The sequence below is a fragment of the Haliaeetus leucocephalus genome, unplaced genomic scaffold (assembly GCF_000737465.1).
Source record: "Haliaeetus leucocephalus isolate CR32 unplaced genomic scaffold, Haliaeetus_leucocephalus-4.0 Scaffold339, whole genome shotgun sequence".
NCBI classification, from domain to species: domain Eukaryota; kingdom Metazoa; phylum Chordata; class Aves; order Accipitriformes; family Accipitridae; genus Haliaeetus; species Haliaeetus leucocephalus.
Window position 1 is genome coordinate 3,458,851 of NW_010972775.1, and position 14,054 is coordinate 3,472,904.

The 14,054-nt window shown below is 40.7% G+C and overlaps 1 protein-coding gene across 1 annotated transcript in view; it reads right to left on the minus strand.

Moving 5' to 3' along the window:
• The window catches only part of LOC104834406 (chromosome unknown open reading frame, human C15orf27), a 63,354-nt gene that overhangs the window by 14,561 nt on the left and 34,739 nt on the right, over positions 1-14,054 (minus strand). The window contains exon 8 of the mRNA XM_010571659.1: positions 4,660-4,846. Coding sequence (XP_010569961.1) covers positions 4,660-4,846 — 187 coding nt within the window. The remainder of the gene's footprint in view (positions 1-4,659; positions 4,847-14,054) is intronic.

Sequence of the window (14,054 nt, forward strand, 5' to 3'; positions counted from 1 at the left end):
ACTGAGAATAACTAAAAATAAGCTTTCCACGATGCAAAGTAACAGAGCTAGGATCTGGTTCTTGCTCAAAGGAATAGAAGGGTGGCATATTAATCTTAAACTATGGCAGTACTGTAAAATTTCAAAAACTGAAATGATATATGCAGGAAAATGAGGAATTTCCACTAGGAACTCTAATTCATATATTATGGGAGAGATTAAAGAATAATAAATTTTGGAAGGAAGTATTAATGGCTATATGGGGCACTGTGAACCTGGCATTCCCTGTAGCCTGGAACTTCGTGTACCAAACACTAAAAATGATTTGTGCAGGAGCAGAAAACATTAGACGTTATTCCGGCCATGACCAGTTACATACTGTACAAGGTAAGAACTCAGCAAAAGAAAAGACTTCCTCTATAATTTAGAGATGAACAGATAGGATAATATTAGCCATTATGTCAAATGGTAACAATCTCTGGGAAGAAAGGAGATGACAGCACTTAGGATGTTTCCCTTGCTCTTAGAGAAAGGCTAACCACAATAGTCCTGAAAATCATTAGTAATGCTGCTGTGCATTCATATGCAACAGCTTTCACCCTAAGCTCGCTACAAACTGAGGCAGAGAAGCTAAGGAAAGTGCTCACAGTGCAGCAAATATCACAGTTTTGCCATGGGTTTATACCTCCTAGAGTTGTGCCCTCTCAAGTCCCATCATCTTTCCTGTGTTGATAATGTTACCCTTTGACTTGCATGCTGAAGCCTGCATTTTAGCCTTCACGTTTGTCCGTTCTGGAGATCAACTTTTTGGCAAGACAAATAAAACCTCCATTCAAAGCAAGTTAAAGGTGAAAAATTTCCTGCTTCTTAGCCAAATTAATTAAAAAATACCATATATCCATATATTTTCCACAGAGTTATTCCTACTATATTAGGAGATCTCTTGGTGAACTGCTCTGGGGAGATACAAGTGTGTGAGGCAGCAATCAGCTCATTAATTAAGAGTATTAGCACAGGACTGACCAGGCCACAAACAGCTTACAGCTGTACAGCCTCAAGAAGTGGTCCTTCAAGAAGAGGCATGAAACATTAGCTGGGAGTTATGGGCACACTTTCAGAGCCCACTGACCATCTGACTAGAGCTCTTGCCTCTCCCAGTCTTATACCAGCAATAAGGCACTTCACATACAAAGAGAAAGAACTGCAGGAAGAAAAGCTGGGTGAAAGCATGTACTGAAAGCTACCAAATCACCTAGCTCATCCAGTACTCTCCTGGTGCAGGCCACAATGTGTGTCTCTACACAAATTCCCTGAGGTGCTGTGTGTACCATGTGATGCTGGGGATACCTGATTTACTTTACTGAACGCTGTAGTAAATGGTTGCACAAAATCCAGTGTAAATACCAGAGTACAAGCTACAGCTGTCCCTGAGGAGCTTTAACTTATGCACTGTCCCATAAAACTCCCAGGTAGGGAAATGAGTAAGAAGTCTCAATGCTTTCTTATTCCATAACCCCTTTGTGGTAAAGCATGCTGCACTGAATGTTTCCATTGTTCAATATAGACTGGGGAAATAAGATTAGCTTGAGACTGAATATCTCATTTTCTCATGCAGTATGTTCCCTAGCCAACTCAAGCTTGCTGGTTTGGCAGAAGTCAGGGGTCTCTGAAGATGGTGATTTTTTTGAAGGCTGACAAAGTTAAGTTTGGCACAAATACATGCATTCCATGCCATATCTTACCCTCAGGTGTTACATGTAAGGCTAATATTCTGCCAGAGCATAAGAGAACAGCACATCAGAGCCTGTTTTGCCTAACAGCTGAATTGTGGCTTTGAACTGTAGCTTTTCTTTTACCAGTATTAGCAACCTGGTCCCTTATTCCTCCTCCATCTAGTCAGTGTAATAGGCAACTGCAAATGTTTTTCAAAGCTCACAAATGCCATGTGGCACACAGAACAATTAACTGCAGTCATCACTCTGGAGTCTTTAAGGAGGAAAGACACAGCTTAGAGAAAATGGATGCAAAGCAATTCTTAATGCAGTCTGACACAGAGGGTAACTTGCAAAACATAACCCTTGACCCTAAAGTCAGGAGTTAAAACAGCAGTGGCTTACAGTTCCAGGCAGAACAAGTGATGTGGAAAGCCCTCAAGATAGCACAGCCAGTGTAACCACAGCATGTGAGAAGCGGGAGGATACAGAAATGACCTCCAGGAAACACCTCAATCGTCCATGCTCTGCAGAGCCATGTCTCAGGAGACTTTCACATGCCTGAGCAGGTGGGGAGATGGGAGATCCTACACCAACTAGATATACCCTTCCACCCTGTGCAAATGGAGGCACCTTCAGATGAAGACGTGCTCTTCTTCCTTCCAACATACCACATTCAGGTTTTGCTGATATATATATTGGTCAGAATGGCCATGGTGTAGATGAAGAAAATGCTGGCAGTATGCCGAAATCATAATGGTGAAAGCTGCTACAGCAACAGCCAGCATATTACTGCGAGTGCAAGTTGGTGCTGGGAGAGCTGAAGAAAGACCCAGTTGAAGCGGGGAGAGAGAAGAACCAGGCAAGGCTGGCTCATGATCTTTCTTCCCAAGGGGTAACTGCCTTCTCAAGCTGTTAGTTGAGGTTTTGAAGTCCTGTATAGGATACACAGAAGCAATCTCTAAGCCAGCATTGCTAGTGCAGGATTCAAAGCCTTCATAGCTTACTACTACTTTCCTTTGCAAAATAATCCAGGAAATCAAATGCAAAATCCTCTGCCTCAATTGACTGTTCCCTGGATTGTGAACTAAAGCACTGAGCGTTATTGCTGGGCTTGTGGTTTCTCATGCAATCTTAATTGGGCCCCTTGTCGGCAGACTACCACGGATGGGTGTCCCTTGCTATAAGATCACAGGAAATTTTTTTCTGTCCAACTCTTGCCTCATTCAACAGGAAGGACAATTGTTAAAATAGTCACCCAAATTTAGCTTCTGAAGACAAGCACTCAATGCATCTACAAAGGCTTTGTATGTAATATATGATACAATGCACAAAAAATATTTCCTCTGGTATTTTTAGATGACTTCTGGGAATCAGAAATTAATTCTTTATACTCAGTATGAATGTTTACATATAACTTAACTGCACCTTACCCAGTATGTAAAATAACACGTTTTCTTATTTGCTGAGCACCTTTTTTCAGTGAAAAGCATGAATCTCTCTAATCACGTAACCTAACTGAATGTAGAAATCCATCTGAAGACTGTGTGTCTACTTTGTTGCATGCATGACCAGCATTTTACAGGGAGACACAAATGATGAGTAACTGTGTTAACTTGGATGTTGGAATGAATACCTTGGACAGAAAAATTTTTAGATGAATCTCCACAGCACTAAAATTTCAGCAAGCCTCCTTATAATGTGCACAACACTCTCCAGTTCCAAATGTAACCCTCAAGGAACACATGCATAAATTATAACATATCCACTGGGGAAACCTCTGAAATACTACAAAAAAGGGGGGAATGCATTTTAGGGGGCAGTCTGCTCAACTGTCTGCTTTTAAATACAATTTCAAATCAGGAATAATTAATGGCTGAACTGTGGTTAGCGCTTAGATATTATAAAGAGGAAAAAGCAAGAACAATTTCTACACGCTTTCATTACCGTGTAGAGAATGGAAAGGATTATCATTTGAAAATGGCTGGTGAGCTTTTTCTCTTAAGCCTTTTGATTAAAGTACTTCTGTGCCTTGAATTCTAAGGAGTTTGGCCAAAATAAGGATACCATGTAAGCCTCTAATTCAGATATATTCACATACTGCTCATCTACTAAAATAATCAAACTAAGATGTCCAAGGTAGACTAACATATCACTAAGGTTGAAAGTGTTGTCTCCTCTGGAATATTACATTAAATGTTACTGAGATCAGGACACATCCTGCACCCCATTGTAAGGGTTGGGGGATCACAGGAAAAAGAGCTATGTCTTCTCCAAAAATACTTCTGGTCTAGCACTTGTGTGATAAAAATGGATCCAAGTAAACATAACTGTTGTTATTCCCCCGAACCACGTACCTGCCCAACAGACAGCTCACAGACAACGGACTGCTCTTCACCATAGTCACGTGGCATTTGCACATCCGAGCAGGAGCTGCCTACAGAGCGCACCGCTCCTTTTCTGGCACCAGAGCTGCCCTGTCCAAGCACAGCTGGGCTGTCCAGCATTGGCAGTTTTAAGCAACCTGGTAAGACCATAGCCTCCAGGCAAGGCAAGCTTCACAGCTGATGCCTGGGTCCCCTCTATACCACAGAAATGCAAGTGGCCAAAGACAGAAACTGTTTTTCAATGTTCTTCTCAATTTCCCTGCTTTTACCTCTGAGTGCTTATACTTTTGCCAATTCTGATTTGGCTGCTGCTTCTTTAGTGTTTGATGGATGTAATCATGACGACACTGGGAAGGTACATCACAGTCATTTTCTTCCCAAGTCATTTTATTGGCTCTGTTCACAAATGCAACAGCTCCTGCCACTTCAAAGCAGACACAGCCTCTTTGCAAAAATGGGAAAATGCAGACTTCAGAGCAAGTAATCAATTCACCGGTAGACTGAAAGTATTTAGTGGGTTCAGTAACTCCACGTAAGGTATCAGCTGTGCCAGCGGGTAGCAGCACACAGGCAGCACTCACCTCGTGGAGGTCGCAACTCAGTGATGTTCTCGGTGGCTTCATCATCCGAATCTTCAGTTGCTACCACCTTGTACCTGTTGCTGCTCTGTTTGTTCAGTACATGTGGGACCTGCAGCGCAGCTTCTCTCTCTGCAGCCAGGTCCAAATCCTGCTGAGCAAGGTGGGCCCTCAGCTGCCTGATTTCAAACTAGAGGAAAAAACAACACCACATACTGATGTCATATAAGCGTGGTGAGAAGTCTATATTCTACAGTTGGGGACCTATTACTCATTTTATCACTAAAACACTACAGACTGGTGACAGCAAATACACAATACAGTTGAGCTAGGATGTGAGTCCAAGTTGCTGATGCTCTCCCAGAGCCCGTGTTGCACCACTGTTCACATAATCTAAAATAATGACTGCCTCATGCTCATCTTCTATTTTGTGTACGTCTACATCCTAAAGATATGATTTTGGACAATTTTTAACAGATCTAACTGCCAAATCAAATGAAATCTTTATAGAAGACCACTCTTAAGAGGCATTTAGGGATTTAGGTTCATGACAAACATCCCTAACCTGCTAGACTTTGTAATGAGAATTTCTGTGAAGGGAGGTTCTCTAAGCAGTACCCAGAATGGTCCTCCCCCACTAACTGGGCAAGGGGGAAGGACACCACAGCCCTCTTCCAGCTTGAAATCTTCTGTACTCAACGGTGTGCAGAAAACCCTGAGGAAGGTTGCCACTTTTCTGGCCACTCCTCTCAAATATATGAGCCATGGCAGTTAATGACTTACTGCAATCAGGAAGGGATTTGCCTCATGACTGGTGTTATAAAGCAGACACCTAACAAAAAGACAGAAGCTATCAGGTACATTGTGATTGATGGACACAGCATATTTCTCTTGTGTTTGACAGCCACAGGTCTTCCACAATACAAGAAAGAAAATATTTTTTCTGCAAAGGCTGCAGAGACCCTTTAAACCCTTATATAAGCACTACAAAATCCCACTGTCCTTCCCCTCTGCCATCCAGCACAGCCATTGGGCTGCATGGCAGAGTTTCTCTTTTTTAAACTCTTTTTAAGATCAGTAGTACAGCAGTGACCAAGTCATGGCTAATTATAGAAAGCCTGAGAGGGAAAAGCAAATTAGGTGAGTAATAGGCTAAAGCATTTAAAATTTAGCTTTGCTGGGCCTCCCATAGTTCAAGGCCTGAAAAGCCATCAGAGAGCACGATGATATGGTGAGCCACACTGCGCCTGTCACTCCACATTTACAAGAGAGATGAAATTAGCACCTCGATGCTTGAAAACTGGTGTGTAACAGCATGTAGGCTAAATGAATCTGGTTCTGGCTCTCGACTCTCAGATGCTGACTCAAATCTACTTTGCTGTCAGATTTTGGAATCCATCAGTGGACCTAGTTGGTTCCACTGCAGTCCACATCAGACACGGTGCAAATCCCAGGCATGCTGCAGAGCACCAGCAGTTCCTCCAAGCTGTGTAAGAAACTGGCAGGGAAACAAGACAGTTTCCACAACTTTTAGAAAGGAAAAAAAGAGGAAAGAAAAAGGGATTCCAGTTTGCCACATTGGGAGACTATCTGCTTTCCAAAGCATAAGGGAAGGAACTACAATAACTCGAAGGCCCTCTGCAAGACTCAAATCTAGAGAGCAAAAGGGCAATTTAAGTTTTCCAGATTGCATTCAAACCACCTAATATAGGAATCTAACAAAGCACACAGCATTTTCTGTCTTGAAATCAGCGGACAGAGGTTTGGCAGCTGCAGACAGCTGGCTGCATGAAACACTCATTGCTCTTAACCAAAAGTCCTCTGGCAGTGGCAGTCAGAGGAGTCAAGTAGTATCAGCAAATGTAAAAATACAGCCCTGCTCCTTGATTCCTTCAATGATACCTCCATGGTAGACCCCAGATGGTAGGTTTTGTGTTGACCTATCAGCTAGGAAGAAGTAGCAAACAGTAGTGCCTACTCTTTTCCCACCCAGCCCTAAGCTTCCTGAGGCTTAAGGTGCCCATGCCATACCAGAGGTGCCACTATGAATGTCATTCAGCTGTGAAAGGACTGTCTGGAGTTCAGTTCTGCAACAGAGAGAATTTCAGGTTTTATCCTTGACTTGTGGAAAAAAAAAACAAACAACAAAAAACCAAAATATCTTACATTTCACCTTTAAAGGGAGAAAGATACCCTTTCAGACACTCCCTTGGTTTAAAGGAAGAAATGCACTCAAACATGATAGGCAAAAAATAAATCTGGAGATTTAAAAAAAAAAAAAATTATTGCTTAACCATATCTACTTGCCTAGCTCAGACTAAAAGGCAGTAAGAATTTGGCATCATTACTGTTTTTCTCCATTTCACATTTCATCCTTCAGAAACATTCCTGTGTGTCAGAAAAAGAAATATTGCCACTAAAATGCTTAATTCTGGCCTAGAGGTAGGATATGATTTCTTTTTTCATGGAAGAGAAAAAAAATCAGCAGGTATTTGATAACACAAATAGATAAAACTACCTAAGAGTCAGCTCAACAATTGTATTTCCACACCACATCCAATTTAATGAGCTTAAGCATTTACAAAGATAGGCTGAACCTTGTAACAATCAAAAGCTTGAAGAGAATCACTGCATTTTACAGATATGAAAAAGAAAGCACATTAGGTGATCTTTCCTGCTACGGTGAACCTACAGCAAAAATGGGGGAAGAGACCAGACTTTCTGATGCCCACTTACATGATTCAATCAATAAAGCAAGAGTTTCCAGATATCCACAGATTATTATCAATCTCTAAAATTTCCATGCCTAGTTACCATCCAGTGTTTAATAGATGAGTTCATAAACTTTATTGTTTAATATAGCTCTGCCAACAAGCTACGAACTACTCAGCCTGGTATGCTGGACCAAGTAGCAGTCTGGAACCATTGCTGGGATCACCATGCTGGACAACTACACTTTGTCCAAGCAATTCTTTATTTCCTATTTATATGGGGAAAATTACTATCTTGGTTGAATCCCAACCACACGGACAACATGCGAAACTGGAATCCACAGAGAAAATTACTACCACAGTTATTCAGGTGAACAGCTAGCACCTCTGGTAATGTCAAAAACAGAAGGGGCTTTGCTGCCATCTTACGTTTGAACAACAGAAATACATGGTTGTGCCTACATCAGCAGAGGAAGCACCTGCTTATGAAGATTGCACAAATGCCACATTCTAGCATAAAATGAAACCTAGACCTGATGTCTTGGCTCATGCAACGCTTCTCTCATCCACTGCCTGAGGATGAGAAGCATATGCGAGACTTGCAACTTTTTAAGTGATATTTGAACGCTCTTTTATTGCTAGCTGCAAACACAATCCACATGCTTGTCTTACATTCAGGTCTTAACACTGAGCTAGTTCAGGTGGTCTAAAATCCAGAACTGAACATGAGACTGTCAAGAGCAGATGTGACAATTGAATTCCTAGGCACAGTAAAGCAGCACAGTGCTCTGGACTTCAACATCATTTGCAAGCTGAATAATAGCACACAGAGATGCTCAGAAAGATAACAAGAAAAGCAGATGTTGCCTACAAAACCACGCAGCTGCAGCTGATTAACACAGGCTTTCCCTTCCAGTTTTCTATTACCTCAGATGGTCAGCTTCAAGGTCCCATTCATGTTTGCCCTGAAGTCTATGTAGTTATTGAAACAGTGGAAAGCTAGAATTAAATACTGTTGTATGTGTAACTGTCATTTTTTTATTGACAGAGAAGAGGGTATTCATTGTAATAATGGTGTTTGTCTCACCCCCACATTCACTGTTCCTGATGCAAAGTGATCCATACAACGTGTTCCACAGACATGCAGAACCGTAATACTGTTACAGACACAGAGCATAAGACAGAGCCAAAACCCTACACAATATACCGCTTCCAAATGCAAACCCAAACTCTCTAAGTCTCTAGCATGTTCAAAAAGGGACTGGGTGGGATGGAAAAATCACCATTTATCATAAGGATTGATTTAAGAAAATGAAAGAACATTCAATAAAATATCTAGGAAAAGTTAAACCACAAACAGAGATTTTTGCTTACAAAAGGCATGCATCTAGTCAGGACATGAGCTCAATATTAATTGTTTCCAATTATTACTTCAAAATTATCCCAAGATACTGTAGAAGCTGGAATACAGTTTTTGCCACTAAAAGCAACCCACTAAAAATAAAGGTTAAGTCTAAGAGAAGTGGGTGTTCCTTACGGGCGTAATTCAATGAGAGACTGCATGAGCAAATTATGTTGTAGGTGCTTATATCTATTGAACATCATATTGAACACTGACCTCGGGCAATTCTAATGTGTAAAAGAGCTAATGAGATTGCTCTGACTGCATGTCATGCAGTCCAGGGCAGGTTAAATAAATCATTAAAAGGTATAAAATATAACAGTCTTTTAAAGTAAAAATTCTGGGCCAAGTTAAACACATGAAATTTCTATTTGCAGTAGGAGCTGATGCAGCTATCTGAATGTAGACCTGAGCCTCTCTAATACAGGGTACTGCAGGAAAACTGTACTGAGAAAACCATGCTCCATATTTTCAGGTAGACCATCCTTCCTTCAGCCTGTAAGGAATGATGCGTAGCATGAGGGGAAAAAAAACAAAGCAAAAAAAAGTGCATATAAACTTATACACATGCTTTGATTTGTTTAAATTAAGGCTTACTCACAGGCATCAGCCCTATGTTAAGAACCTTGTAAATCCCACAGAGAGCCAGTGGGCAAATAATGCTGTTGTGTGGAAGAAAACTTGTTGTGATTAAGGAGACTAAGGTAAACCATCACCTGACTCAACATAATTACTAACTGAGCACTGGTCCATTTGAGGCTGCTACTGACATTATTTACGAGGACACCTACAGCATTCATTAGCTTTAATTATATATACTTTGGTAACTTCTGGTGGGTTCCTTTATCAATAAGTTCCTAACATAGTTTGCAATAGAAAAAATGTATTTGAAAATTTCATAGAATCACAGCATAATCTAGGCTGAAATGGACTTGTGAGGGTCAGCTAGTCCAACACTCTGCTTAAAGCAAGTCCATTTAGCTCAGGTTGCTAAAAGGCTGTCCTGTCAAGTTTTGAATCTCTCAAAGGTTGAATATATCACAGCCTCCCTTGCAATCTGCTCCAGTGCCTGACCATTCTCCTAGTGAAAATGTTTGTTCTTATACTTAATAGGAATTTTGCACATGCCAAGCTTGTATACTGTCACTGTGCACCTCTGAGAAGAGCTTGGCTACACCCTCCCATGAGGGAGTTTAAGACAGCAACAAAGGTGTAATACATGTGGCTAATGTGAAAATACACTTATTTCCAAGAAAAAGGGAGATACAGACCATCTCATATAAGAATGAGTAACTAGATTGTCAGGCATGAAGAAAAAGTTCATTGATGATAAATTTAAACTTACTTAGCATTTTCAAAATTTGTTACATGTCCTCTTGTAGCATAAACTTAGCAATATTTTGGCAGGAAACGAACCAGAAAGAACTATGGGGCATGCCTGTGCACTTCCTCACTCAAAGAATGCATTATGTGATTATTTATAAGCAGATAAAATGACAGAGACTTACCCAGAGCTCTAGATAATATCTCAGTTTATATGCCTGGTTTTATAAAATGTGCCACCCCATCCTATCTGGTATTTACAACATGCATGTAAGACTCAAAAATGGACTTAGCAGTGAATCGTGTAGTACTTCCCTTCAATGGTCTAGCAACAGAGTATGATTGACGTAGTTTCAAAGAGATCAATGAACATTTTAGCCAGAGGCTTACTCGTGCCTAATGCAGGAGCAATAACTTTGCTCAATTCTATTAGTGCTGTCTGTACAGAATGCCCTGCCCTAAAACTCATTTGCTACTGGGATACAATCCAATGTTTATTTCCATTAGTTTAGCCATTGTTGGTAACAATAAAAATCAGGAGACAGTTGCAAACTAATGATTTACGGGCAGAATGAAACATGGGATGACCTTGGCTGCCTTCCATTCACCAAGAAAATGAGTGGTAGTTAGAAATACATTAAAATTATTGCAAAAGGATAACATAAGTTATTTCTCCGATAGGTAATTTTACCAGCTAAATAGCCCTGTCATTAAACTAGCAGCTGTTGTACAAATTATATTCCAAGATAAAAAAGAAATTATAGCTTCCATAGTTGTTGCAGCTTTGAGAATGATGAAAAACCAAATTCCATAGGAGCTGACAGAAAAGGAGCTCTTGTGATAAGGCTGTATACATAGTCTTGGCTGGACTGTACTCAGCTGAATGACTCTTATGAAAGTTAAGCAGAAAAAAATCATGTAAGTGGATCTATCATCAGAAATGGAAATTCCTTTACAGGTGATTCCAGAGGAAAAAAGCAATCTTCCCTGACTGGAAGTTGCATTGTTAATGAAACTTTGGAACTTTGTTTTGCAATTTAAGTTAAGTTATTCTGATAAAACAATACCACCAGCAGTATACTCTGTTCATATTTTTGGTAGTAATTGCAGTGAGACTTTTTTACCTTTTACCTTTACCCATTTTTAGAAAGCCCTGTTACTGTGATAGTTAATGTTTCTCATGTTTTGTGAAGTCCTGTACAGCTATGTCAGCCCTTTCAGTATTTTCTGTCTTGACTGCCCTCATGCTCCGCTCCCTTTTAATGACTTCTTTCTTGGCCAATGGAGAATAAATAAAACAGCAAACTATTCAAACTGTTTCAGTGGGGTACTACAGAGAACAAAGCGGTGGTCCATGCAACTATAATTTATAAAATACATTCTGGTTTTCAGATGTATGGCTAGCCAAAAATCAACATCTGGAAAGAGTTTTCATGTTTGCAAAAGTATGTCTCCAATATCGTTCAGGAATGGAAATGTACTTTATAGTTGTGATACCCTATCACTGGCCAAAAAAATATACAACTGGCAAAAGAAACAGAATTCAAAAAGTAAGATGAAGGAAGGTTGCATCTTTCCTGCTTTTTATTTTTAAGCAGGAACTCTGTTTTTGCCTGTCAGGTCTTAAGTACCAGCTTCAAAACATGAGGGCACGGGACTTCTCAGAGAACTGGCCATCAATTAGTTTCGTTTTAAACCCCAAACAAAACAGGCTAATTTTTTTTTCCCCAATTCCTCTTCAGAAATAATGAGTATTTTGTCTGAAACGTCCAAAATTATTTCATCTGCAGAAGATGCCAGACCTTAAGAATTTCAATCCCAATTGCCCGACAAGCGGCAAAGCAGTAAGAAACTGCACATGGGATCTCAGAAAAGGAAGTCCTGGGAAATCTTTCTAACAGGAACATTTTCAGCCCTGTCTATGATTATTAAATAAATGCAAGTCATCGGTGTGGTCACAAAGATGCAGCCTCAGGATGATTCAATATCTACATTCACTGCTGGGATGCAGGCAACCATGGAGGCTTGCCCATTCTTCCCACTTGGGCTGGCACTGGTGTGCCCCAGCATGTATCTGAGGCAACAGCTGAAGCCCCTGTGGGCAGCTCCCAGCTACCCCCTCTGCCCGTGCCAGAGGTGGCACCACACAGACAAGGCAAATGGGAATCCCTCCCTGCCAGAGCTCCAGATTTGAGAACAACCAAACTACTGTAGGCAAACCTTCACTCAAAAAACACAGACATGCACGCTTCAACTCCATGAATGAGCAATCCTTTGAAAAGGTCAGGAAAGATGATCAAATGAAAAAGCAAAAACCTGGCAGGATTTTAGACATTAAACACCATTAGGAGACATTTTTCCCACCAGATACTGTACACAATGTTCATGTGAATATTATAATGCTGACAACTTGTTCTTGACTGAATTATGAAGCTAATAATTTACAAAGCAAGGATGCAGTACTTGTGTCAATGTCTTGTGTTGCTAACTGTAGCAAATCCGTACATTTACCTCATATTATACAGCTGAGACATTTGTTTGGCAGGAAGTCAGGACAGTAAAGTAAGAGGGATTAGTATGCTGCCATTTTTCTATAGTCCATATTTTTCCATAGCTGATGACACTTGAAAGCTAGGAGACAACCTGCTCTGTTTTCACAGATTTACTCATCTACCAATGCAGTATTTCTTCGTACTTGACATACAGCTATGCTGTAACCATCAGACCTCAGATTAGGGCTACTACACTCAGACATTTTGCAAACCAGCCATGCAGAGAAGTACATGGATCAGAATGGAGAGTTGCAAAAGCTGCCTCACTTGGGATAACAAGCCCACGGTTACCCAAAGACTATGAAATAACACCACCAAAAATTGTTTAGAGATGGAGAGTGTTATCTGGCTGCATAATACATTTCCTAAAAATGAATGTTTTCAAATTTAGGATTGTCAAGACCTTTAGCCTAATAGTATGGTCTGACAGACAAAATACTGCAACGGGACTCAACAAATTGCTGATTTGCCTAGTGTCTTTGGTCAAAGGGTAGTACCTCCCCTGTAAAATGGGGTAGGTACCATTTTCCTGTTCATTTCACAACCATGAATCACTTAATAGCATTGTGCAAAGTTGTCATGAAGAGGACAGCAGTTTTGGCACTGAAGATACTTGCAGAGTTGGAAGTAACTAATTTTTGGCAAAAGTCAAGCCTAAGGTTTAGAAATTTGTTATGGTTAATGTGAGAGACTCTCAAAAACAGTGTTATGAAATGACACACACTGTCAACAGGTCTTCCAAATTCATCACACAGACAAGGCAACCTAACACCACCAAGAGTTCATTGCAGAATCCTAGGCTGAGATCCAGGACACCTGGAACTAAATCTAAAAAGCCATTTGGGGCCCTAAATACTGATGGTGTCAGAAGTATTTTAGGTTCCTTGGTAAAAGATGGGCACCTAAATCCCTGCTTCAGATTATGCACCTTTTGGGCAGTTGGTCTGTTCTAGGACAAGCTGCCTCTCCTGTCTGCTCAGGCCCTTCAACTTTTTGACTGATTGAGCCATTCTGACTTACAGGTCTCCTCATTTTGTATTTGGAAAGCAACTACCACAAGTGGGAAGCGGGAGCTGAAGCTAAAAATCTCCAGGATTTATTTGGATACCTCATAGTTACCCTTACAACTGAAACAAGAAGTCACTTGAGGGATCATTCTGTTGTGGCTTGACGGTCACCCGAATGCCTCGCTTAGCCTGGGCATCAACATACATCCCTGGTTTTTACTTTAACGCAGGTTATTCAAGAACTCATTTGCCTGAGAGAAACTGCAAAAACTCCTGGCTCGTTGCCCAAACAGTGGTTTTACACCTTTTCCATGTAAATATATTCATTTGAGGTATTTTACGTTTCACCTCCCCTTACCTTAAGACTGAATCACTGAACGTTTGGGGGCCTGGGAAGAGTCTT